Source organism: Apodemus sylvaticus, chromosome 16 (assembly GCF_947179515.1).
Source record: "Apodemus sylvaticus chromosome 16, mApoSyl1.1, whole genome shotgun sequence".
Taxonomy (NCBI): Eukaryota; Metazoa; Chordata; class Mammalia; order Rodentia; family Muridae; genus Apodemus; species Apodemus sylvaticus.
The window spans coordinates 3625261-3649287 of record NC_067487.1 but is presented as its reverse complement, the minus strand read 5'-3'; the positions used below and the strand labels follow the sequence as shown (position 1 = coordinate 3649287).

Below are 24027 nucleotides of genomic sequence, written 5' to 3'. Positions count from 1 at the left end.
TGGCTTGCTCAGCCTACTCTCTTATAGAACCCAAGAATACCTGCCCAGGGATGGTACCACCCACAAGGGGCCCTTACCCCTTTGATCACTAATTGAGAAAATGCCTCACAGTTAGATCTCATGGAGGCACTTCCCCAACTGAAACTCCTTTATCTGTGATGACTTCAGCCTGTGTCAAGTTGACACACAAAACCAGCCAGTACAGTGTCTATGTATGGCAATAATGTATATATGTTATGTGTATAATATGTGATATATGTATATGATGTGTTATATATCTTTGTGGTGTGTGATATTTCTGTGTAATATGTAGTGTTTATGTGGCATATGGTGCATTATGTGGTATGTGTTTTGCCTATAGGTTGTATGTGGTATATGATGCATATATATCTATGAATGTATATATCTATGAATGGTGTTTGTATGGTGTGAGATGTATATGGTATGGGGTATCCCTATGTTGTAAGTGGGGTATATGGTGGTTTGTATGCTAGGTCTTTGCATGTGTGATGTGTCTGTGTGGTCTGTGATATGTGTGTGTGTGTGTGCATGCATGTATGTGTACATGTGTATGGCATATGAGGTGTTGATGTGTTTGTGTGATGTTTCTATGTGGTGTGTAGCATCTGGTGTAGAGTATATGGTGTGCATGGTGTGACTGCCTAGTGTGTGAAATGTATTATGTATTTATGTGGTATGTCTGTGTGGTGTGTGACATGGTATCTCTGTGTCAACCACATTCCTGGGCAGGCCTCATCCTTAGGAGTAGTTAACTAATACAAATCAGACTTCATGTTTTGTTTGCTTGTTTGTTTTTGTGCATGTGTATGTGTATGTGCACATACATTTGTGTGTTCTTTTGTTTTTGTTTTTGTTTTGTTTTTAAGAGACAGAAAGAACATTATGGGGAGTCTTGGAGGGAGAGGAAAGATTATAATTAAAGTACATTGTATGAAGTTCTCAAATAAATAAAATAAAAATAAACAAGAAGAAGCGTGGTGGATAAGGAAGAAAGTAGTCTCACACAAAATCAGGTTACAAAGGAGGGAGGAACCCATTGAGTGAGTGACACCAGGATTAACTTGATACTGATGCCAGACAATGTCAGCATGAGAGAAGTCTATAGTGAGCTAAAGATATTCAGGACACAAGCAAAACACATGAAACACCGTCCAACCAACACATACTAGTAAATGCACATATAGGATTGTACACTGTGAATAAGTGATGTTTATTCTAGAAATGCATTTATTTAACATCTGTAAATCAATTATGTAATAAAATACTAAAGGTCTAGAACCTTATGATCATGGCAACCCATACAAAAAATGAATGTGGACTATATTCAAACCTTACTTCCTATTAAAAAGAAAATGCCCCCAGTCCAGGAATAAGATATAAACTGTGAAGATCTCTTTATTCTGTCACTTTCATGACAGAAGAGTGACCTTCGACCATGAACATCTGGGAACAGATGAAGACATCCACTCTCACCACCTTTGACATCATACTAAAGCCAGTGCAATGACAACTTAAGACATACAGTGAACAACAGGAAACTGTTTGTTTATAGGCAGCATAATTCTTAAAAATATGTGTAAACTAGTAGCTTAACATCTTTACAACAGCCTGTACCAGATAAATGGAATAAAGGCCCAGACTTATACCTTTTATTTCTGATCAGCTTGTGTTAAACAAAGATAGCAAGGTTAACTGGGAAGATGGCGTTCCTGGCTGGTCCTGAGCTGAATATAACCAAAGCTGAAAACCGTTTTGAGTTCTTCATCCTGGCAAAACACCCAAAGTCAACCGCAGGTCTAAGTTTGAGAGCTAAATTATAACATTTTTAGAGAAAAAAAAAAATCTCGTGACCACAAACTCAGCAATTTCCACCAATATAACAGTGAGATCAATGTCTAGATAAATGAGACAATGCACTTTATGAAAATTGCATTTTCAAAAGCTGTCATGGCCAGGCAGTGGTGGCACATGCCTTTAATCCCAGCACTTGGGAGGCAGGGGCAGGTGAATTTCTGAGTTCAAGGCCAGCCTTGTCTACAGAGTGTGTTCCAGGTCAGCCAGGATTATACAGAGAAACCCTGTCTCAACCCCCCCTCCCTCAAAGAAAGAAAGAAAGAAAGAAAGAAAGAAAGAAAGAAAGGAAGGAAGGAAGGAAGAAAGAAAGAAAGAAAGAAAGAAAGAAAGAAAGAAAGAAAGAAAGAAAGAAAGAAAGAAAGAAAGAAAGAAAGGAAGGAAGAAAGAAAGGAAAGAAAGAAAGAAAATCACACACTTGTACCAAAAAATACTAATGGTGTTCTAATGAAATGGACCTGAATCCGATCAAAGTCTTCACTAAGGAAAATATGGATGTCAAGGAAGCCCATGGAAGATGGTAAAACCATGATAAGATACCCACACACTCACTAGTTAACCTCCATCAAAATGTCTGACAGAACCATGTTAGTGACAAAGCAGAGGAACCAGAAGGCTTCCCCAACCCCCCAAGGAGCAGAACATGAAATAAATTCACCAGTGGTGAAAGCAGTAGGCAGTCCTTAGTAAGCTGCATAAATAGTGCTACCTCGCCAGCTATCAGGCACTCTCCCACCCAGCCAGGAAGAAAGGAAAACACATATGTACATAAACATGTTTCTGAGAAGGAGTGTTCTCTGAGGAAGGGAACTGTTCCCTGAAATATGTCCTTCCCAGGTGCTGTCTCTCAAAACTGAAGACAGGCTCTAGTTGTGAAGGGCGGGCAGGAAGCCTGGCATAAGCAGCTTCTTCTCTTAACTGCGCTCTTTCTTTTGGTCCACAGGAAAAGAGTAACAACTTGACCTGGCCTAAGTCCCCACCCAGGTGAGTGGCAGCATTCTGGTAGTATTTTATCTGAAAAAATAGTTATCGGCTTTTCTTAGCTCAAAGGGCTTGAGAAAATAGTTCATCTGTGGTGTGATATTTTAAATGATGGGATGGCATAGTATAAAACACAGTTGTTTTAGTTGGCTTGCTGACATTCATGTGGCTGTACAAACTGAGAAGTTTCCTTCCCAACTCTGCTATCATTGGTAGGCATAAAACAAGACTTCTTTGTGTGTGTGTGTGTGTGTGTGTGTGTGTGTGTTCATGCACATGATGTGTATGGAGGCCAAAGATTGATTTATGTCTTCCTTGATTGCTTTCCATTTTACTTTTTTTTGTCATTATAACTTTTTTTATTCGATATAATTTTTATTTACATTTCAAAATGATTTCCCCTTTTCTGGCCCCCCAACTCCCCGAAAGTCACATGAGCCCCCTTCCCTCCCCCTGCTCTCCCATCCACCCCTTCCCACTTCCCTGTTCTGGTTTTGCCCTATACTGCTACACTGAGTCTTTCCAGAACAAGGGACCACTCCTCCTTTCTTCTTGTACCTCATTTGATGTGTGGATTATGTTTTGGGTATTCCAGTTTTCTAGGCTAATATCCACTTATTAATGAGTGCATACCATGATTGATCCTTTGAGACCGGGTTACCTCACTTAGTATGATGTTCTCCAGATCCATCCATTTGCCTAAGAATTTCATGAATTCATTGTTTCTAATGGCTGAATAGTACTTCATTGTGTATATATACCACATTTTTTGTATCCATTCTTCTGTTGAGGGACACCTGGGTTCTTTCCAGCTTCTGGCTATTATAAATAGGACTATGAACATAGTGGAGCACGTATCCTTATTACATGCTGGGGAATCCTCTGGGTATATGCCCAAGAGTGGTATAGCAGGATCTTCCAGAAGTGACATGCCTAGTTTTCTGAGGAACCACCAGACTGATTTTCAGAGTGGTTGTACCAATTTGCAACCCCACCAGCAGTGGAGGAGTGTTCCTCTTTCTCCACATCCTCGCCAACACCTGCTGTCTCCTGAATTTTTAATCTTAGCCATTCTGACTGGTGTAAGGTGAAATCTCAAGGTTATTTTGATTTGCATTTCCCTAATGACTAATGAAGTTGAGCATTTTTTAAGATGCTTCTCAGCCATTTGAAATTCTTCAGGTGAAAATTCTTTGTTTAGCTCTGTACCCCATTTTTAATAGGGTTATTTGGTTTTCTGGTGTGTAACTTCTTGAGTTCTTTGTATATATTGGATATTAGCCCTCTATCTGATGTAGGGTTGGTGAAGATCTTTTCCCAATTTGTTGGTTGCCGATTTGTCCTTTTGATGGTGTCCTTTGCCTTACAGAAACTTTGTAATTTTATGAGGTCCCATTTGTCAATTCTTGATCTTAGAGCATACACTATTGGTGTTCTCTTCAGGAACTTTCCCCCTGTACTGATGTCCTCAAGGGTCTTCCCCAGTTTCTTTTCTATTAACTTCAGAGTGTCTGGTTTTATGTGGAGGTCCTTGATCCATTTGGAGTTGAGCTTAGTACAAGGAGACAAGGATGGATCAATTTGCATTCTTCTGCATGCTGACCTCCAGTTGAACCAGCACCATTTGTTGAAAAGGCTATCTTTTTTCCATTGGATGTTTCAGCCCCTTTGTCGAGGATCAAGTGGTCATAGGTGTGTGGGTTCATTTCTGGATCTTCAATCCTGTTCCATTGATCTGCCTGCCTGTCACTGTACCAATACCATGCAGTTTTTAACACTATTGCTCTGTAGTATTGCTTGAGGTCAGGGATACTGATTCCCCCCAGAAGTTCTTTTGTTGTTGAGAATAGTTTTAGCTATCCTGGGTTTTTTGTTATTCCAGATGAATTTGAGGATTGCTCTTTCTAACTCTGTGAAGAATTGAGTTGGGATTTTGATGGGTATTGCATTGAATCTGTATATTGCTTTTGGCAAAATGGACATTTTAACTATATTAATCCTGCTGATCCATGAGCATGATGAGATTTTTCCATTTTTTGAGGTCTTCTTCCATATCCTTCTTCAGGGTCTTGAAGACAGGGCTATCCTAGAAACATCAGCATTGAAGTTTCTCTAGTTGCTTCTCTGATAGCCAACCATTGGAGTGGGGGTGGGGCTCTGTCATAAGCACAGGAGGCTATTCTTCTGAGGGGAAAGTCATGGCCTCTTCATTAAAGTACAAAGAGGTGATAGCCCACGGGAAGGGACAAAATAGGAAATAGAAGAGAGACTCTATTCCTGTCTGGTAGAGGAAAGATACATTCTCTGTGATTCCATGATTAGATCTCTCTGGGGGTCCACAAGGCACAGACTGGTGATGGATCTTGCCAATGTCCCGGTCTCCACATCATGAGTCAGAGAGCATCACTAGGCTCCCTCTTGCCAATTTAACTGTCATGGATTATCAGACAACACTCACATATGGTGGATAGGAATGCTTACCCGAAGTTTCCCTAGTTGTTTCTCTGATGGCCCGATCTCCACATCATGAGTAAGTAAGTATAGGATGCTTACTTGATTCTTAAACATTAAAACTGTGATATCTTCTCATTGCTTCAACTTTTCACAAGAGCCACCTATTAAAAAGTATTCATGTCCCCTCTTAATAACATACCAAGGTAACATTTGAACACAGCATGTAGCCCTGACTGGCTTTATATCCAAGGTCATATTTAGCTACATGGTGAGTTCAAGACTTCCCTGGATTACAGAATGAGCCCCTGTCTCAAAAAAACAAAACAATAGAAATTCATCCCATAATATATAGGGCTGGAGAGATGACCCAATGATTAAGAGCACTACTGCTCTTGAAGAGGACCTGGGTTCTCAACATCCACATGGTAGTTCACAACCATCTGTAACTGTAGTTCCAGGAGATCTGATACTGCCTTCTGACCTCCATAGGCATCAGACACAGATGTGGTTCACATAAGTACATGTAAGTAAAACATTCATATACTTAAAAGAAATCTTTTAAAAATATAAAAATTTCACTCCCTCACAAGTCTGAAGCATCTTTCTTACTGTTTTCAGAACATAACACAGATTCCCCCTCAGCATATTATGTAAGGATACAGTCCCTTCTGAACAAAGCCCTACTTTCCCATACTGGGACCATGGCACAGTGTTGTGTGAGACGTTGCTCCTAGTATGTGTTCAGGCTGTGCCTGGGGTCAACTTTGCTAACACTCTCATGAAGCACTGCCTGTCAGGCACAGGTGATGGTAGCTTGGAAGATGTCCATTCTGCCTCTCTCCATGTTTCTTCTTCATCTTCCCACAAAGGTTGAACAACTCACATTCTTTTCAACTCCACTCTTTTCAGTTGTCCAAAGACAAAGTGCCAGTCCATCTTTGCAGGTCTTTATCCACTTTGATAGGGCTTCCAGAGTCAGGCCATAGCCAGAACTAACTAAATTGCCCAGAAACCCCCTGCCTAAACAGGACATTAATTCAAAAAGGCTTCATTGCCACCATCTAGTCACATGGGCAGCTCTTGGTACCTGACTGGCTGTCAGTTGAGTGTCCTCTTTGGCTACATTTGTTCCTACAATAGACATGGTTTTGGGCCAAACATTATTACTTTTGTATACAAACAAATTTATGTTAAACTTAATAAATACTAACAGTATTAGTTTTAGTTTTATTCAGACGAAATGTGTAGTATTTTGGCCCATTTCATTTTAGTAGCAATGAGAACACTGAGAAACTTTCATGTGTGAGAGCCAGTCTCTAACTGTATGTCTCAGGCAGGCCTCAAACTTCTAAATTCAAGGGATCCCTGCCATTGTCACCTAAAAGTGGGGGTACAAACCCTTGTCATGGAGCCTGACTCAAGAACAAACATTTTCTCAAGAACAAACATTTTTAAAATGCTTTGGCCAGTTGGATTATTTGTTGTTGCTGCTGTTAAGAGTAACTTTCCAACGCGAATGGCTCTTTTCCTACAAAGGAAGCAGTAGATCATTTTCAAAACGTGTTTATGGTATCTTTTCATACTGAGGAGGCCATAAAATTTGGAAGCTACAAAATTCCCTTCTGTTTTGCTTTAAAAATAAAAGTTGTCCTCACCTAAGGTTGTATAAGTACCTTCAGGACACTTTGTTAGTGTTTTTTTGTTAATATCCCAAAACACTTTGCTAGTTTTTTGTTTTACATTTTTGTTTTTAAGTTATTTTAGTTTTTTTAATTTGATGCTATGTACAAGATAAGATTATCATACCCCAACAAAGTGACTATTAGTTGCCACCTCATTACAAACACACACTTTCCAGTACTCTAGTCCCCTCACACACTGGCTGGCATCTCAGCTTATGTGCTTCTGCCATTCACTGGTTCTTCAGCACCTCTGTGCCTTTGTATTATAAGACCTCATTTCCCCATTTTAATTTCCAGCAGCACACTTCCCTCCTAAGACTTCACTGCACTTTTGGCAATTCTTTCACCATTTATTTCTCCCATTTAAGTTTTAAAACCATTTTTGCTTTGCTGAAAAATATACATTTTAGACTGGAGTTGCATTAAATACACCCTTTTCTTGAATGGAACCTAGAGTTTGGAATAGTGAAGACCCTGGTAGCTTGTCTCTACAGGTGAAGAACAGGCTGGCCCTGTGGCCCCTTCCCATCCTTTGTGCCCAGGAAGTTTACACCTTGCAGAAAATTTCTCCCATCAGCCCATTTCTTCCTGCAGTGCAGGGTCAGAGGTACTCCTGGGACTAAAATCATAGCTGAAAGTCCACACTTCATTCATGCAAATACTGACAGTGGCTTTAGGTTTTTCCATTCATTGGTCAGTGGAGGCTACCTTATTCTAGGGAAGAATAATTTTCTTTTAAATAACTATTTTTTGGTGCAAATTGATTTCTTAGAAACTTGATTGGCAATACTATTGCGTAACCAAATCATTGTGAATGCCAGTTTGAAATATTACCTAATCCTTTAAGCAGCCTTCCAGAGTGTTTATTTTGTTTCTCTTCCTGACATGCTGGCAGAAACTATGGCTATGACTATAGCTCTACTCCAAATCCCCAGCCACTTCATTTTGTTTCTAACTACCAAGTGGATGCACATTATAGAAAAACATTTAAACTGTAAATTTTCTAAGTAAATCTAAAATTCCCCTTACCCAAGTCTCCCGCCCACCAGGAGCCCAGCTGACATTTTCACAGTCTTTCTTTTTAGTTCTCTCTCATCAGATATTTAATCATCTGTTTAATCAAACTGTAATCATACCTGTCACTCTTGGGACCTACTTCTTAAACTCCACATTTTTGTCAACATGGTTAAAAGAAAAAGAACCATGTTCTGTGGGTATAAATGGCTTCATCTTTGGAATATACACTCGCCTCATTTCTGAAATATTATTTTACTTTATAATATTTATTCTTTTCCAGTATGATGATGAGTTAGCCTTGTATTAGAAAGTTCAGGGTGTGTGTATTTGACAGATCACAGGGCATAGTCACAACTCTCAAAATGCAATGTTCAATATAATACTACCTGCTCTTTCATACCATACCAAGCAGGGCTCCAGGGACTTGGGTCTGGTGGGAGTGGTGAAGTAATGAAGAAAAGACAAATAAACAGGTACACAGAGAACTGGCATCAGGTGGTCTGGGCTCTCTTCTGGAGAAACTGCACCCCAGAGGCTCAGCATGTTTATTACATAGAGTTGAGCAAAAAGGTGGGGTTATTGCATACAACTAGTTAAGGAGACAGGGTTACTACATACAGATAATAAAAAGGCATAGTTTATGATATACATCTGGATCAGGGGTACATATTTAGCTAATATCAGTGAGAGAAGCCTCCGTGAGGTGTGTGTGTGTGTGGGGGGGGTGGCATTCTTCATGTCATAATCACCCATACATCCACACACATTGTCAACATTTGTACTTGGTCTCCGGAGGAACACTTGGACATTCCCTCTGAACCTCATTCTAGTGAGAAGACTTTGCTAGGTCTGAGGCTCTGGGGTCGTTATCATGACTGGCTCATGTCAACACATACATTCACCTAGGACTTGACACACTCTGGAGTTTCTCAAGTCCCTATACTTTCAGATACAGAAACTGTTTCTATGACAACCTAACAATGTGGCTGTAGATAATAAACAGACACTGGTCTGCTTTGGCACATCACATCACAGCCCAAGTTTCAGAAAGCATGGTTATTGTCTTAGTCCTATGTGATACTGAACCAGTCACACGTACAAGCAAGTACTCATGGTCTATAGTGCCAATCACAGATATTGCTTAGTGGAGAATTCTAGCCCCTCACAGAGCACTTTTTCTAGTGGTTGTTAGACTATGTAGTAGGACTATTTCCTATGGCACCTGTATCTGTTGTAAAATATTTCATGAATTAGATGGATAGAAATAGGAAGCAAACAGGAACAAAGACTGGGTTTTCACATAGGAAGAATGTTCTTGTCTGATTTTGAGGGAGTTCCGGTCAGCTGCTGACTGCCATGTGGCTTGAATTGGTTTTCTGGTGCTGCAGAAGACATTAGCACAAACTCATTGTCCCCACACACAGCTGGGCTCTCCAGTACCCACAGGCAGCATTGCCTCTTACCCGTCAGCATTACCTAGAGGGATTGAGGAAGAGTCTGGCTAAGTGCTTTCAGGAAACTTCTGGAATTCATTTTTCCCGAGATTCCTGATTTCACCCTTGATACTGTAGGCAGCATAGCTTGCATTGTTGTTCTCATGTGTTCTTCTGAGTTCTTCTGCCTTCTTCTAGCTTAATGGGATTAACATTAGCACTCTCTGGGTATTCCAGCCTCCTACATTAACCTCCTGGATCTGCTGCAAAAACTCCCATAAATTGGAGATGCTGGGTGTGTGTGGTGTGACCCTTTATCCATTTGCAAACACTGGGGATTAGACTTGGAAAAACTGGGTCTGACACAGGGCCCATGCAGTTGCTTCCAGATGCTGGTATCTGAGGGTTTTTGGCTTCAGTGATGGGGTCTTTCTTAAGCTGATGTGTCTGTCTTTCCTCTTTAGAGTGGAGTCCCAGAGGTTCCTGCTGTCTACTCTTTCGCCACAGTCAAATGTATGTTTCATAGCTCCACCTCCAAATACTTCGCCACAGTGAAGGTGAATAGAGAGTGCTGACTGAACCTCTAGGACATAGGTCTAAATCGCCTGTAGATCCACAGTTTCCCCAACCTGAGGAAAGAGCAATGCACTGAACTCCTGCTTGACTGATACTGTTTTACAGTTATGGAATGGTGCTCAGAAAAAATTTGCAATTTTAAGACTTTAAACTTTTGTTGCTACAAAAGTGAGAAATAGGAAGATGGAGGGACAGAAATTATTAACTATGATGTGTCTGGTAGACAAGAAGAAGTGGGGGTGGAAAACAAAGTACAGAAATGAAACTACTAAAATGAAAGCAGCATTTAGGCATGTTAGTGAAGCACACTGAAGGCTATGGTTGTAACATACACCCAGAACTAAGACTTCCAGTTAAGTGTTGAAAACAAATGGTTAAGTGGCCAGTAATGTTCCCTGATATAATGGTACAACTTAGAAGAAATTGGTTTTGCTGTGGTACAAAATGAACACTAGAAATGAATATTTCTAATTTGAAATTTTGATCTTTTCCTAGGCTAGTGGCAAGGATGACCCCCTCTCTAACGATGGAAGTATCAAGGCATCAGCCCAAAGATCATGAGGAGACCCTTCTACTCTGTGATGCATGATGCTGCTGAGCCATGATCTTCAGTAGAATGTGTGTATTATGTGTATTTTGAACTTAAGATATTTTCAATTTATGATGAGTTCCTCAGAATGCAAACCCTGTTGTCATTCAAGAATCATCTATATAGAAGAATGTTAGCAATGATAGAGTCTAGGTGTTAAGTACATATGCATTTTCACTTTCAAATTTTCTAGATGTTTGAAAATTTTCACAATAAAATGTTGATGTATGACTTGGTAAAAATAAACATGGCAGAAGTTCATGTATTATGTTGTGTGTAATGTGGTATATAGTGTATAATGTATGTGTGATTATCTTGTGTGATATATTGTCTGTGGTACCTATAGTATCTGCTATATCTGTGTAGAATGTGGAATGCTATGTGTCTGTGGTGTGTGAGACGCCTGTGATTTATATGTGTGGTGTGTCTCGAGTGTACTTAGTGATGTGTGCTGTGTGATATATGTGCTGTGTATGTCTATATGGTATGTTGGGTATCTTTGTTGTATGTGGCATGTCTGTGATATATCTGTATAGAATGTTATATGTGATGTGTACTATGTGCTGTGTGTCTATGTGTAGTATGATGCATCTGTGAGGTGTGTGATATGTCAGTGATTCATCTGTGTGTAAATGTATCTATGTGCTGCATAATGTGTCTGTGGTGATTGATGTATGTGGTATTTGATGTATATGGTACGTGGTGGTGGTGGTAGTGGTGGTGGTGGTGGTGGTGGTGGTGGTGGTGGTGTGTGTGTGTGTGTGTGTGTGTGGTGTTGCAGAATCTCACTTCATTCCTTGTGGAACAGGCCAAGAGAGTTGACTGGGTCAGATACATTTTTACTTGTGTTCCACCACTGGGGGCAGCTGCTAGTGGGTTACTGGTGGTGGTGGCTGAAGAGGTATGAATTTTGAAAATTTTGGACGTTACTGGGGCTTCATTTTGTCGGAAAGAATTCAGTTTGCTTTAGTCTGTGGTGGCTTTAGAATAAATGCTTCTTCATTTCCAGAGGGCTCCACAGTTGCCTGGAGTAACCCTGGGGCTGGCACAGTGACTCTTTTCTGGACTTTCTCTGATACATGTTGTGGCCTGGCTGACTTACCCCAGATCAGCCATTAAAAGCACCTGGATTGCAGTTCAGAGGTTTAGTCCATTATCATGACTGGAAGCATGGCAGCATGCTGGCAAAGATGGTGCTGGAGAATGAGCGAGAGTTCTACATCTTGATCCTCAGGCAGTAGAAGCAGACTGTGAGCCACACTGGACATATGGGACCTTAAAACCTACCCCATAGTAACATACTTCCTCCAATAAGGCCATACCTGTTCCAGAAAGACTACACCTTCTAATAGTGCCACTCCCTATGAACCAGGCATTCAAATACATGACTTTATGGGGGCCAGTCCTATTCAAACCAACCACACCTATCCAGTTGGGAAAAGGCCCAAGAGCTCACACCTTTCATGTCACCTGCTGTGGGACAAATTTTCATCTGCATTTAAAAACATGAGTGCCAAATACAGATAGCAATATGCTATAGTAGGCACAGTTATATTAATGGATCCAGCCTCATAAATCTCTATCTAGTTCTAAATCTTTCCAAGTTAACCATATCTTTGTGACACAAAGTACTTTACAAGGCAATGAACACAAATTATCATTGCAGGTTCAATAAAACATAGAAAAACTTGTCTATAATAGGAAATCAAACTATTGATTTGAATTTTTCACCCAATGAAGGTTCTGGCTTAATGACTCATGAGTTACACAAAACAAAAATTTAGGTAATAACACTTTATACAACCTTTTCAGGAAGTGGAAAAGAAATGAAAATACCCCAGCTCATTCTGTTTTCATCTGACACAAAGACTGTGATATCATAAAAAGTGCCCTAAGTTTTCATGAAAATACTAATGGAAAGCTGGGTTCAGTGGCCCACTGAGAGAGTGGTGAATGTGGAAACCCACCTCAGCAGGTTTAACTGTATCCACCCAGAAAGAACCTGTGTGTATGGTGAGCATGGAGACCCTCACCTGAGGGAATGGGGGTGCCATGAATGGAGAAGGTCATGTGTTTCTTACTGTACCCCTTCCCTGCACTCCACATCCTTCCTGTATTGTGGCCAGTATCACATGCCTGAGCTGTGTCAGGGTGTTGCAGACACAGTGACCCCATCGCTTCTAGGTCACCTTCCACAAACATTCCTTACTTCATTCCACCCCAGTTTTTCATATTCAGTGGGACTGAAGTGCTGGGGTCTCAGGATGGTCCTGGGAATTATTAGTGGAGGAAGGTAACTATGACTTAAGACAAAAGGAACCTAGCTTTCCACCTTTAACCCATCTGTGTTTTATATGAATGGAAGCATCAATGCTATTTCCACCTCTAACCTGCTTGTGCTTTACATGAACAGAAACATCAATGCTGTTGAAAAATGTGTTCATCCAGAGATGATACACCTAACCCTCAAGAGACTGGAGGCCCCAGGGAGTTTAGAGGTCATGTGGGTTGGGGGTAGGGATATCCACGTGGATATAGGGGAAGGGGAGGAGGTATGGGATGTGGAACAGTAGGAGGAGGGGACAGGGGTTGGCAGGGTGGGGAATAAAATATGGAGTGTATAAAAATAATTAATAAAAAAGATTTCAAGCATAAAAAAAGAAAAATGAATAAAATAGTACTATCATGACCCTGGCATCATAAATATAGTATTACATGCTATGACAGATTAAAATTTATTGCAGAAATATAGAATTGTCTTAAGATCCTAAAAACCAATTGTGAGGCCTGGGGATCCTTGATTTCAAGGTCAGCCTGAACTGTTATCTAGAGAGAAGGAAGATTAGAGCAGTGGGAGTTAAAATCATCAGAGTGTACAGGTATGACCTTGCTAAAGAACAAAATAACAGTTATTTAAAAACTATAATGAGACACCATATGTTTTAGTTAGGGTTTTACTGCTGTGAACAGACACCATGACCAAGTCATCTCTTATAAGGACAACATTTAATTGGGCCTGGTTTACAGGTTCAGAGGTTCAGTCCATTGTCATCAAGGCAGGAACATGGTAGCATCCAGGCAGGCATGGTGCTTGAGGAACCTAGGCTGTTACAGAATACTCACTTCCAGGCATCTAGGAGTAGGGTCTAAAGCCCACACCTACAGTGACACACCCACCAACTAGGCCATACCTCCAAATAGTGCCACTCCTTGGGCCAAGGATATACAAACCATCATACCATATCACACCCATTAGGATGGTTACATATTTTAAAAAATAATAAAGCCCAGAAAAATATCAAATATTGGTAGCAATGTAGAGAAGCTGTTATTCTTGTGCCCTTGATTTGCACTCAGAATCATTTTGGCTACTATAAATTTCCATAATGCACTTTAGGGTCAACATCTCAGTTTTACCTTTAAAAAGCCTAAAGAACATTCAATAGGGATTGTGGGAGGTCTACGATTTTAGCAATATTTTGTGTACTAATCCATGATTGATGTCTCATTTTTCTAAACAATGATTTTTAGATTCTGTACAAATTTTGTGCCAATTTTGTTAAATTCATTGTTTTAAATGGTATTATGAGTTGAATAATTTTAATTTTTTGACTTAATACATACAAATATAGATAGTGTTCTGTATGCTATTTAATCTATAACCCTGCATTATTATTTTCTTTTCTAGTTCTGGGGTTAAAGGTGTAGACCACCACTGTCCAGCGCTTTATTATTGTTTTTAGTAACATTTTTATATATTTTTGGATCATGTTGGCTGGGGTGAAGGATAATTTTATATTTTGAATCTACATGTCTTCAGTTTGTATTGTAGTTGGAATGTACAGAAGAAAAGCTGTGTCATGGATTGTATCTACCCTCAGCTGTTAAGATGGTTCCCCGGTGCTATTCGGGAAGGTAGAGAGAGGGTATTTACTTACTCTCTACTTACTACTGCTTACTACTGCTACTGTGTGGAAATTAATTCATGATAAGGTATTAAGGACATAATTTTTAATGAGCCTATGGATGTCATGTAAGATGCTGTCGAAACAGCATGTGAGGCAGCATCTGAGGACAGGTATGGTGTGCAGGACCAGACTGTGGGGAAAGAACAGGGATTATAGGAGCACGATGCTGACAGTCAGGGAGCTGAGATGCTTCCTCTAGGGAAACTACAGGACAGATTTACAGACATACCTACCTAGAAAAACCTTCATGACACCAGCAAGTCCAGCTGTGGCCCTGAACCTGGAGGCCATAGTGAAAGAATCCCAAGTGGTCAGGGCCTCAGGTTTGGTTTGTATCTAACCCTGTTGCTTAAGGTCCCTAACTACCTCTGTTCACCTCTTCAGATGGCCCAGTTCTGAAGCTCCTGTGCTGGAGACTGGTGAGCATGGGAAATACTCATGGACTTGGGTGTCACAAAAACCACTCCATAGATGACTGGGGAAGTTACTATCTACAACCTCAAGTTTCTGAAACTTCTCTGGGATCCTATTTCTTCATCAGGAAATAAGGGGATATAACAGTCATCTGAGAAATAGGCTGTGTGAGAGGACCAAAGGGGTTTGGGGATGCAGCTGCAGCTCCTCTCTTGTTTAGACTTTGAGCCACAGAATGGGAATTGCAGTTCTTGGTTAGAGACAGACTCAGTGAACAACTTGCTTTTAAGTATCCTACATTAAAAAATTATTTATTTTATGTATATGAGTGCTCTATCTGTATGTACACCTGCATGCCAGAAGAGAGAATCAGATCCCAATCATAGATGGTTGTGAACCATCATGTGGTTACCTGGAATTGAACTCAGGACCTCTGGAAGAACAAACAGTGCTCTGAACTGCTGAGCCATCTCTCCAGATTCTACTTTCCAAGTTTTAGTCACTCATGATGGCTATTCTTGGTGGTCAACTTGACTACATCTGAAATTAACTGAAAACCAAGTGGCTGGATATACTTGTGGGGGTTGTTTTCTTAATTAAATCATTTAAAGTGGGAAGACCCACTTTTAATCTAGATCTATTTAGGTGGGAAGAGACCCCTTTCATGTGAGTACACCTTCTGCTGGCAACTTCTATAACATGGAAGAAGAAAGCTTATTCTTTTTGGCTACTTGTTCTTGCTCTCGCTGCTAAGAGCCATTCTAATAAATGCCATTCTAATAAATACCATATCTACACCCCATTCTAGAGGTTCTTTGGTAATGGAACATGTACTGCCTGCTGCCTGGAGCTAGAGCAGGGTCCAGCATGGCATCAACTTTTGTGGCTTGCCCTCTGAGACTTGTCTACTTTTTTCTCTTGTGTTCCTTTTTCTCTTTTTCTCACACCTTAACATATACTCTCCAAAAAGAGACATAAATGTAGTTCATTGCTTCCTAATGTTATAATTTTTTAAAAAAAAATTATACTTTTTACTTAATACCAAATTGCCAGATCTGCCTGTACTTGACATCCTGTGGTCTTTTTTCTTAATGGGCACTGGTATGGCCTCTGTATTATTGATATCAAAATATGCTTTCATGCCAGATGTGTAGAGGCTTCTGTTCTTAACAGTCAGATTGCTGGGTTCCTGAATGTTCAGCTCTGCAAATGAGGCTGTTTTCTAAAGTTGCCCTATAGGCCACCCTCTGATGGTAATGTGAAAAATGCTCTGATGATTTAGAACATTCCAGTCCTACCAGTGTTGTTTATAGATAACTCTAGTGTTTCCTTCATCACTAATGAGGCTGAGCACATTTGTTTGTTTGAAACAGTTTCTATTATTATTATTATTATTATTATTTTATGCATCCACTTTACATCCTGCTCACTGCTCTCTCCCTGTCACCCTTTCCCAAAATCCTTCCCTCTCCACACTCCCCTTTTCCTCTGAGCAGGTGGGGGCCTCCATGGCACATCAAGTCTCTGTGAGACTAAGTGCATCCTCTCCCACTGAGGCCAGACAAGGCAGCCCAGCTAGAAGAAAATAAGCCATGCATGTACAGGCAACAGCTTTTGTGGTAGTCCCCACTCTGAGACAGTTTCTTACGCTGCCCCAATATCCTCACACTCAAACTCGAATGCTGAGTCTATAGGGGTGCACAACCACACCTGGCTTTCTTTAATGATTCTGGAGTACCTGAGACACACCCTTGTCAGCTGGGTAAACTACAGGTGGAGTTTTTAGGTGTGGAACTTGACTGTTCGTCAATTAACAACATCCAATGAGCAGAGCCACAAGTGCCAACACTTAAACTTACCTTATAAATAACACATTTTTGGTCTAATTAATATGTCTTTCTACTCTAATACATGAAAGAACAACAGTGATTATCTTTTACACAAATACTTAACAATATTTGTATTGTGGTGTAAGTCTTTTCCCTATGGTCCATTTGAGTATAAGCTGTGAAGTAGGGATCTGACTCCCTCTGTACCCAATTTTCATATTGTCCCGTACCTTGCAGTGAATAGTCTTCTCCACTTCTGTTCCATAGGAGTTCACATATGTATATGTGCCGTTCTGTTTCCACCCTCCTTGATCAATACCACTTCTCAACCTCTCTCTCCCTGGTTTATTATTCTGAGCCTCCTAAAGTTTGAATCTTGCTTCTTTAAGCAAGAATCTCTTCCAGGAGGGCCCCTAATCTCCAGTATTACTGTTCTAGTCTCTTTTCTCTGTGGCAGCTTCCCTTTGTCTTGTGTCCTAACAACAGTCTCCCTGTTTCCCATGTCTGTTAGATGCCATCTATGAACCCCCTTACAACATTTCAGAAACCAGCTGACAGGCAGGAAAGACATCACAAACTTTCTCACTTTGGATTTGGGTGACTCCTTTGGCAGGAATTGGGATTGGGATTTTCTATTTATCATCCAAGCCTAGAGGAAGAACAGACCTGTAACCAACCACCCTTCCTCAGACCTTTGAGCAGTGTGTGAGATATGCAGCATAAAGTCTCCAGGAGGCAAAGCTGAACATATTCAGAAGAGATAAACTGAGAGGAGACAAGCTGAGAAGGCTAATAAGTAGAAGTCAAAGTGGGGAGATATGTCCTTCAGAGGGCAGATATAACACTGCAAAAAAGTTCTCAGTGGGGCGGGGATAACTTAGGAAGCAATAGCTTGAACTCACATGGACTATTTCTTAAAATTACTTATTATTTATTTAATGTATATGAGTACACTGTAGCTGTCTTCAGACATATCAGAAGAGGGCATTGGATCCCATTACAGAGGGTTGTAAACTACCATGTGGTTGCTGGGAATTGAACTCAGGACTTCTGGAAGAGCAGTGCTCTTAAGTACTGAGTCATCTCTCCAGCCCCCGCATGGAATGCTTATGGGAACTGCAAGCTACTGCATCTTCTCTGTATTGCTGACTCTGTACTTCTGTGAGATGGCTCAGCACTTTGAGCTGACCTTTGTTTACAATATCTCTTGGCTGGCTACCACAGAAGCTAGGACACTTTTGTGGCCTCTTGTGTGGCCAGTAAAGAAACATGGACTTGTGGACTTGTGTGTGTGCTTGTGCACGTGTGTGTATGTGTCTGTGTGTCTGTGTGTGCACACATATACACTTAACAAATGTGTGTGCATATGTGTGTGTGTTGACTTCATAAAGGATGCAGAGGGCAGAGCCAGATGAAATAGTCTTGTTAACAATGAAAACAAGGCACCGTGTGATTTACAATGCTAAAGCTGTAACCAGCCTGGCAGAAATGAAGAGACTCTAAAGAGACATTTGCCTCTCTTAATCTGACTATCAGACTATTAAACATTGGACTCTCCTCAAGTGGGAATTTCCTCAGGAATCTCATTCTAGAAGGAACGCATACTAGCCAGGGAGAAAATTTGCCTTCTGGAATGAGATTTCATTTCAAATAGATCTCTGTTTAAACCTTGAACTTACCTCAGGACCTGGAAGATATACTTGAGGGGTTTGCTAAATCTTTTTATCCCTCTTCCCAACATGGCCACATTGAATAAATCTTTTTCTGTCTTCTATTTTTAATTTGGCTCTTTTTTTATTGGTTTATTGAGGACTGGTGGCTAGATATGACTTGGGGCACAGGTTGTAACCCCTATGTCCAATAACACAGCCCTGCTTTAAAAAAAATGCCTGGCCTCTTCAGTAGCCTGCTAAAGTTAGAGTGCTCTTAGACATTTGTTTTCAAAACAGCTGCCATTCAGTTTTTAAATGACTGACATTATGATGATGCCTCTTAATGAGTCACTGGGAACATCTGAGTATGCTCTCAATCTTTCAGTAACTCCTCAGTATTTCCTAACTCTAGAAAGGGGCTCCAGGCAAAGAGAGTCATATGGCTTCTATACAACCACAGGCTTAAGGTGCATTTTAAAGATCATCCATACAAATGTATTGCACAAAGGATGGAAGGAGGGGACAAAGTTAGTCCAAGGGAGCCATATCTCACAGAGATCCACCTGTATGCCTCCAGAGAGCTAGGAGAGGAGGAAGGGTAGAAGGATGAGATGGAGTAACAGAGGGATGCATGTGTGGCTATAACTTAAAGCCCCAGCTGTTGCCATGGTAAGCGACCCTCAGAGCATACAGAAGCCCAGGGACTGAGGGGTGGCTCACTTCCAACTCAACCTCCAGGAAGAGACCAGCCTCTGGCTTCCTGAAGGGTGATCTCAGAACTTACAAAGAGAAGGTTCTCCAGAAAGAGATGAGCTGCATTAGGCTGGGTGGCTAAAGATATCAGAAAGGGTGGCAGATGTACTCTGCAGTATCATACCTGAACATGGACAAAGGCTTAAGAAATAAGATTTGTAAAAAGGGGTGTCCAGCTTATATAGTAAATCTTGTGCTACAAAATTATTTATGGTTAGATGCCAGAAAATATGAAGCATACTTTTTCTTGGAATTGAATATTTGTGTATTCAACATTATTCTGTGATATAATTGTTTAGTATCAGTTTGGTCTTTTCATGCCTTCCTATTAAGTTATGGATAAGACCTGAGTGGAGCTCATTCAAGGGTGACTACTGCCTCTGTGAAGCCACAGACTTCTGCAGTTTCGTTTTAGTCAGTGACTGAGTTCTGAGTCTCCTAGACTTGTCAGGATAGTATCTGTGACAGCCCTGTTATCTCTGGCATGTTTTCACCTCTCCCCACCCCAGGATTAGATAGCTTCCTCTTTTGTCTGAGTGATCTGTACTCTGCTGAACACTTGAAGGACCTTATGGTGTTCCCTCTCCTAGGATGCATGGCTTTTCCAACGTGAGTTCTCCCCTCTACTCCACAGTTGGCAAGCTATTAGAGCCAAGTGTTCATTTTTCAGAGACCACAGTCCTTTGCTGTCTTGCTTTCAGACATCACATCTGTTTTGTGTTACTTCATAGAGAACGAGAACTCCATCTTGCTGAGAGGCCCTTTGTGACAGTTATTCACATGCTAGGTACCACTATGTGTCATTATAAATATTGTTTAAGAGCAAAAGCACTTCTCAGATACACTTAGGTTCACCTGTTATCTACTGGGCTGTGAACCACACACTTCATACAATATCAGGGTTCTTCAGACTTGTACCCTTGACTCTGTACACAGTAAGTTGTCAGGAGTTAGTAGATGACCATCACATGGGGTAGAATCCAGAGATATCATTCTCTACATCAGCACCATGAGCCTAGAAGGAAAGGTAAAGCTGGCTTATAATGTCTCTCCTTCCACATGGATGGAGACTTCCTGGCCACAAGAGGTTACTGTAGCTCCATTTGGATATCATCTTTCATTAGGTCCAAGTTTCCATTGTTGACCAGTGTGACTAGAATTCCAGGACAAGGCTGCATAGGCAAATTTCAGTGTGCACCCCAGTAAAGAAGGAAGCTCTTAAAAATGTCCTTTAAGCAAGATGGATGTCTACAGCCAATCTGAGCCACATTTTGTCTCCATGGGCTACAAATTCAGTCCACACAACCTAAGTTATCTCTTGTGGAGGCAGACACTGTGTCCAGCCTCGAGACTGCTATGTGGTCAAGAATAATTTTAGCCAAAAGAAGCAAAACTTTAGTTCTTAAACTTAAAACATTTTAATACTAAATTTGTAGAGTTATAGCTCAAAAAATAAAATGTGATACTTTCGTTAATAGAATGTATATATGATTTTCATATGTGATAAACTAACAAAGCTTTGTCCCAAAGAAGTCCAATGAGAATCACTGGCCAACTGAGAAGGGCTTATTGAGCTGGATCAGATGTCTCTGTGTGGAAAGGGCTGCTTGCCCATCTCTTATGCTCCATAAGCCAAATGCCTCCAACATGATTCTTGTTGGTCTCAGATGGGATTTCTGGGGATCAAAGTCTACAAGAAATAACATTGTGGCTGGTAAGGGGGTTGCTCAGCAGAACCCCAGGCTTAGAGAAGCTTACTTAGTAGTAGAATTTTCTGTGACTCCTTGGCTGGGCTTAGTTACAACCTCACCCTGTTATGATTCCTGGAGACAAGCTCTTTGCATGGAGCCTTCTAGTGCTACATAGAAATAAGCTGAGGCCATAGCAGAACCTTGTTTAAGAGTTTCTGAATTTCGCCCTGTGTTGGTAGAAAGATGTAGGGTGGTATGAAGGTAGAATGTGTTGTCATCTTCAGGTCTGATTGCTCACAAGGCTTTGGCAGTGTCCAGCTCTGCCTTGTTCTGAAGGCACTACCAGGATCACACTGAGTAGAGGGGAAGCAATGTCCCAAGGATGCATTCCTCTTTTCCTGTGGAGCCTAACCTCTGACCCAGGCCCCAGAGCTATGAGCCCCCTGGTCCTAGTCTAGCTGCCAGGCTAGGTTTGTGTTTGGCAGTCATAGAGGCACTGAAATTTGCTCATGGCCCATTGTTAGTGAGGGCCATAGGCAGGCCTCTCTGGCATCTTCAGCTAAATATTTAGGGCTTACCAGACCTCACCTACCTGCTCACAATTACAAAGATATAATTTGGTTTTTAAGACATATAGCCTCCAGAATTAACCTGAAGTAACCCTAGAATTCCTTTTAGGTCCAGGCTAAGATTGCCAGCAGGTGACTTCCTATATGCTTTCCTCAGGACTTCAGGAAGAAACAAAGGCTATCAACAAAGGCTCCTTCCAGGCAGTAACAATTCTCTGGAGCTGTTTGCTAGGCACTAGTTGCTCTCCTACAGTGGGCTGCATTTCTAAGCCTCTCTGTAGGGCTATATCGAGTGGGCTCTTATAGTAGGTTGTACCTCCTGGTTTTTGTGTAACTGATGGAGGCTCCTGTAGCAGGTTCCTAGGATATGTGGTGCCAGGAACCTCCCTGGAGGAATCAGGAAGGAATACCTGCACAATTCAGTTGGCAACCTGACAGTGTCTCAACTCCTCTGCCACATCCTGTTCTTATCTGTAACTCAGCATAGCTCCCATTCCCCCCCACCCATTGTTCTCAGATTTTGAAGGTTGCCAATGATCATTCATTCTTTCCCTCCCTGAACTCCATGCTGTCCACAGGTAGGACCCTTCTTGGCCAGGCTACTGCTCTGGTCTGCGTATCTCTCCTAAGCCTGGGTCACAAAAAAAGATAGGGGATCTTACCTTAGTCTGCAGCATTCAAATCTCCAGGAGCCTGAACCTGCACATAGTGGTCTGCTTATGTATGTGCTCTGATACTACAGAGGTCATATGGACACAGACTTGTCACTGGATATAGTATGCACTGGGATAATCTAGGACAGCTCCCATCTGAAGATACTGACAATAATTTCATATGCAGACACCCCCTCCCCCATGGACCTTTTGTGGTCCTGGATATCCAGGCAGGAAAAGAAGCTTTTTCCACTGAACTATATCCCCAGACCAAGAACCTGTTTATACATAAGGTCATATTTTGAAGTTCCAAATGTAGTGAATTTGGAGGCTCACCATCACCCTAGCAGAGGTGTTTTGCTGGGTCAGTATGAGGGATACTCACCAGAGGTACATCCATTCGGATTTAGTGTAGATTTCCTATACAGGTTGTCTACAGGCGAGAGCCCTGATGTTTCAGAAGCTGTCATGCTGTTGGAGGGTCAGATCAGAAGACACTATCTGAACCCATCAAGCTGACATCTTGGACTATGGTTGTTAACAGCGGGGCCTCCAGAACGTTATTATATCGATACAAGTCTGCAGAGGACCTGGATTTGGTTCCCAGAACCCATATTAGGCATCCCACAATTACGTGTAACTCCAGTTCTAAGAAATCTAATTTACCCATATGGTTTCCTAGGGCACCCAGTATGCAAGTGGTGCCCAGACTAACAAACGGGCATCTACACATACAATAAATACAAATACAATTTAAAGATAGAGTCACCATTTGAAAACATGCTAATAGAAACAAACATGAATTTCAGCTTTCAGAACTTCGTTTACATTGTTGATTTTCAGGGGATGGGAGGTGTCTTAATTAAGGGTTTTACTGTTGTGAACAGACACCATGACCAAGGCAAATCTTATAAAGGACAACATTTAGTTAGGGTTGGCTTACAGGTCCCGAGGTTCAGTCCATTATCATCAAGGTGGGAGCATGGCAGCATCTAGGCAGGCATAGTGCAGGCAGAGCTGAGAGTTCTATAGCTGCTACTCACTTTCAGGCAGCTAAGGTGAGGGTCTTAAGCCCATTGCCCACAGTGACATTCCTACTCCAACCAGGTCACACCTACTCCAACAAGGCCACACCTCCAAATAGTGCCACTCCCTGGGCCAATCATATACAAGCCATCACAGCAGGGCTTGGGGCTTTGTGGGACATTAGGCAGGTGGCCAAGCTAGGACTCCACAAAAAAAGGAGTGTCTGGGTCTGGTTCTCCATTCTTCATAGTCCCACAGTCCTGAATTCACATGGTTTCCATAGTAAGTGGAAATTCTCGGGAAAGCAAGAATTAGAAGTGACTTTTTCGTCATTTTTGAGTAGCTGAAGAAAGCTGACAGTCTGAGGGATCTGAGGGTCAGAGACTACCATGGGGAGGGGTAATTTGCTCCAAGTGCTCAGGAGGACCCCATTTCTGAAGTTTCCAAACAAGGTTTCCTCAAGCATGAATTAATTTGTTAGACACTCAGCAAATTCCCCAACACACACACACACACACACACACACACACACACAGTGGGTGACTTGGTTAGAGTCTGAGCCAGAACCTGGAGGACTGGAGTCTATTGCACCCAATCTTCCAGCCCCATTGCCTTCTTACTAACCCCATAATCTTCTTCAGAGCCACCAGTGCCACCCTGACCTCACCACAGAGTCAGCGGGGTGGAGAGATCCCCGTGGCAAGCGTCCCTAGAAGGAAGGAAAATCAGCAGACTCTAAGGATCCTTTTCTTGCAGGTAACTCGAGTGGCCAGCATCTCACCATGCTCATCAAGCTCTCCAGGCACGTAGGGATCAGCAACGGGCTGAGCACAGTGTAAACTGCAACTGCGCCACTAGCCTCAGCTTC

At 41.5% G+C, this 24027-nt stretch overlaps 1 protein-coding gene across 1 annotated transcript in view; it reads left to right on the top strand.

Annotated features, from left to right (window-relative positions):
- Window positions 1-9994, top strand: part of LOC127667084 (palmitoyltransferase ZDHHC11-like) — a 28480-nt gene extending 18486 nt beyond the window's left edge. Inside the window, exons 7-8 of the mRNA XM_052160117.1 lie at window positions 2816-2856; window positions 9904-9994. Of these exons, the coding sequence (XP_052016077.1) occupies window positions 2816-2856; window positions 9904-9994 (132 nt within the window). The remainder of the gene's footprint in view (window positions 1-2815; window positions 2857-9903) is intronic.
- Window positions 9995-24027: the final 14033 nt, after the last annotated feature.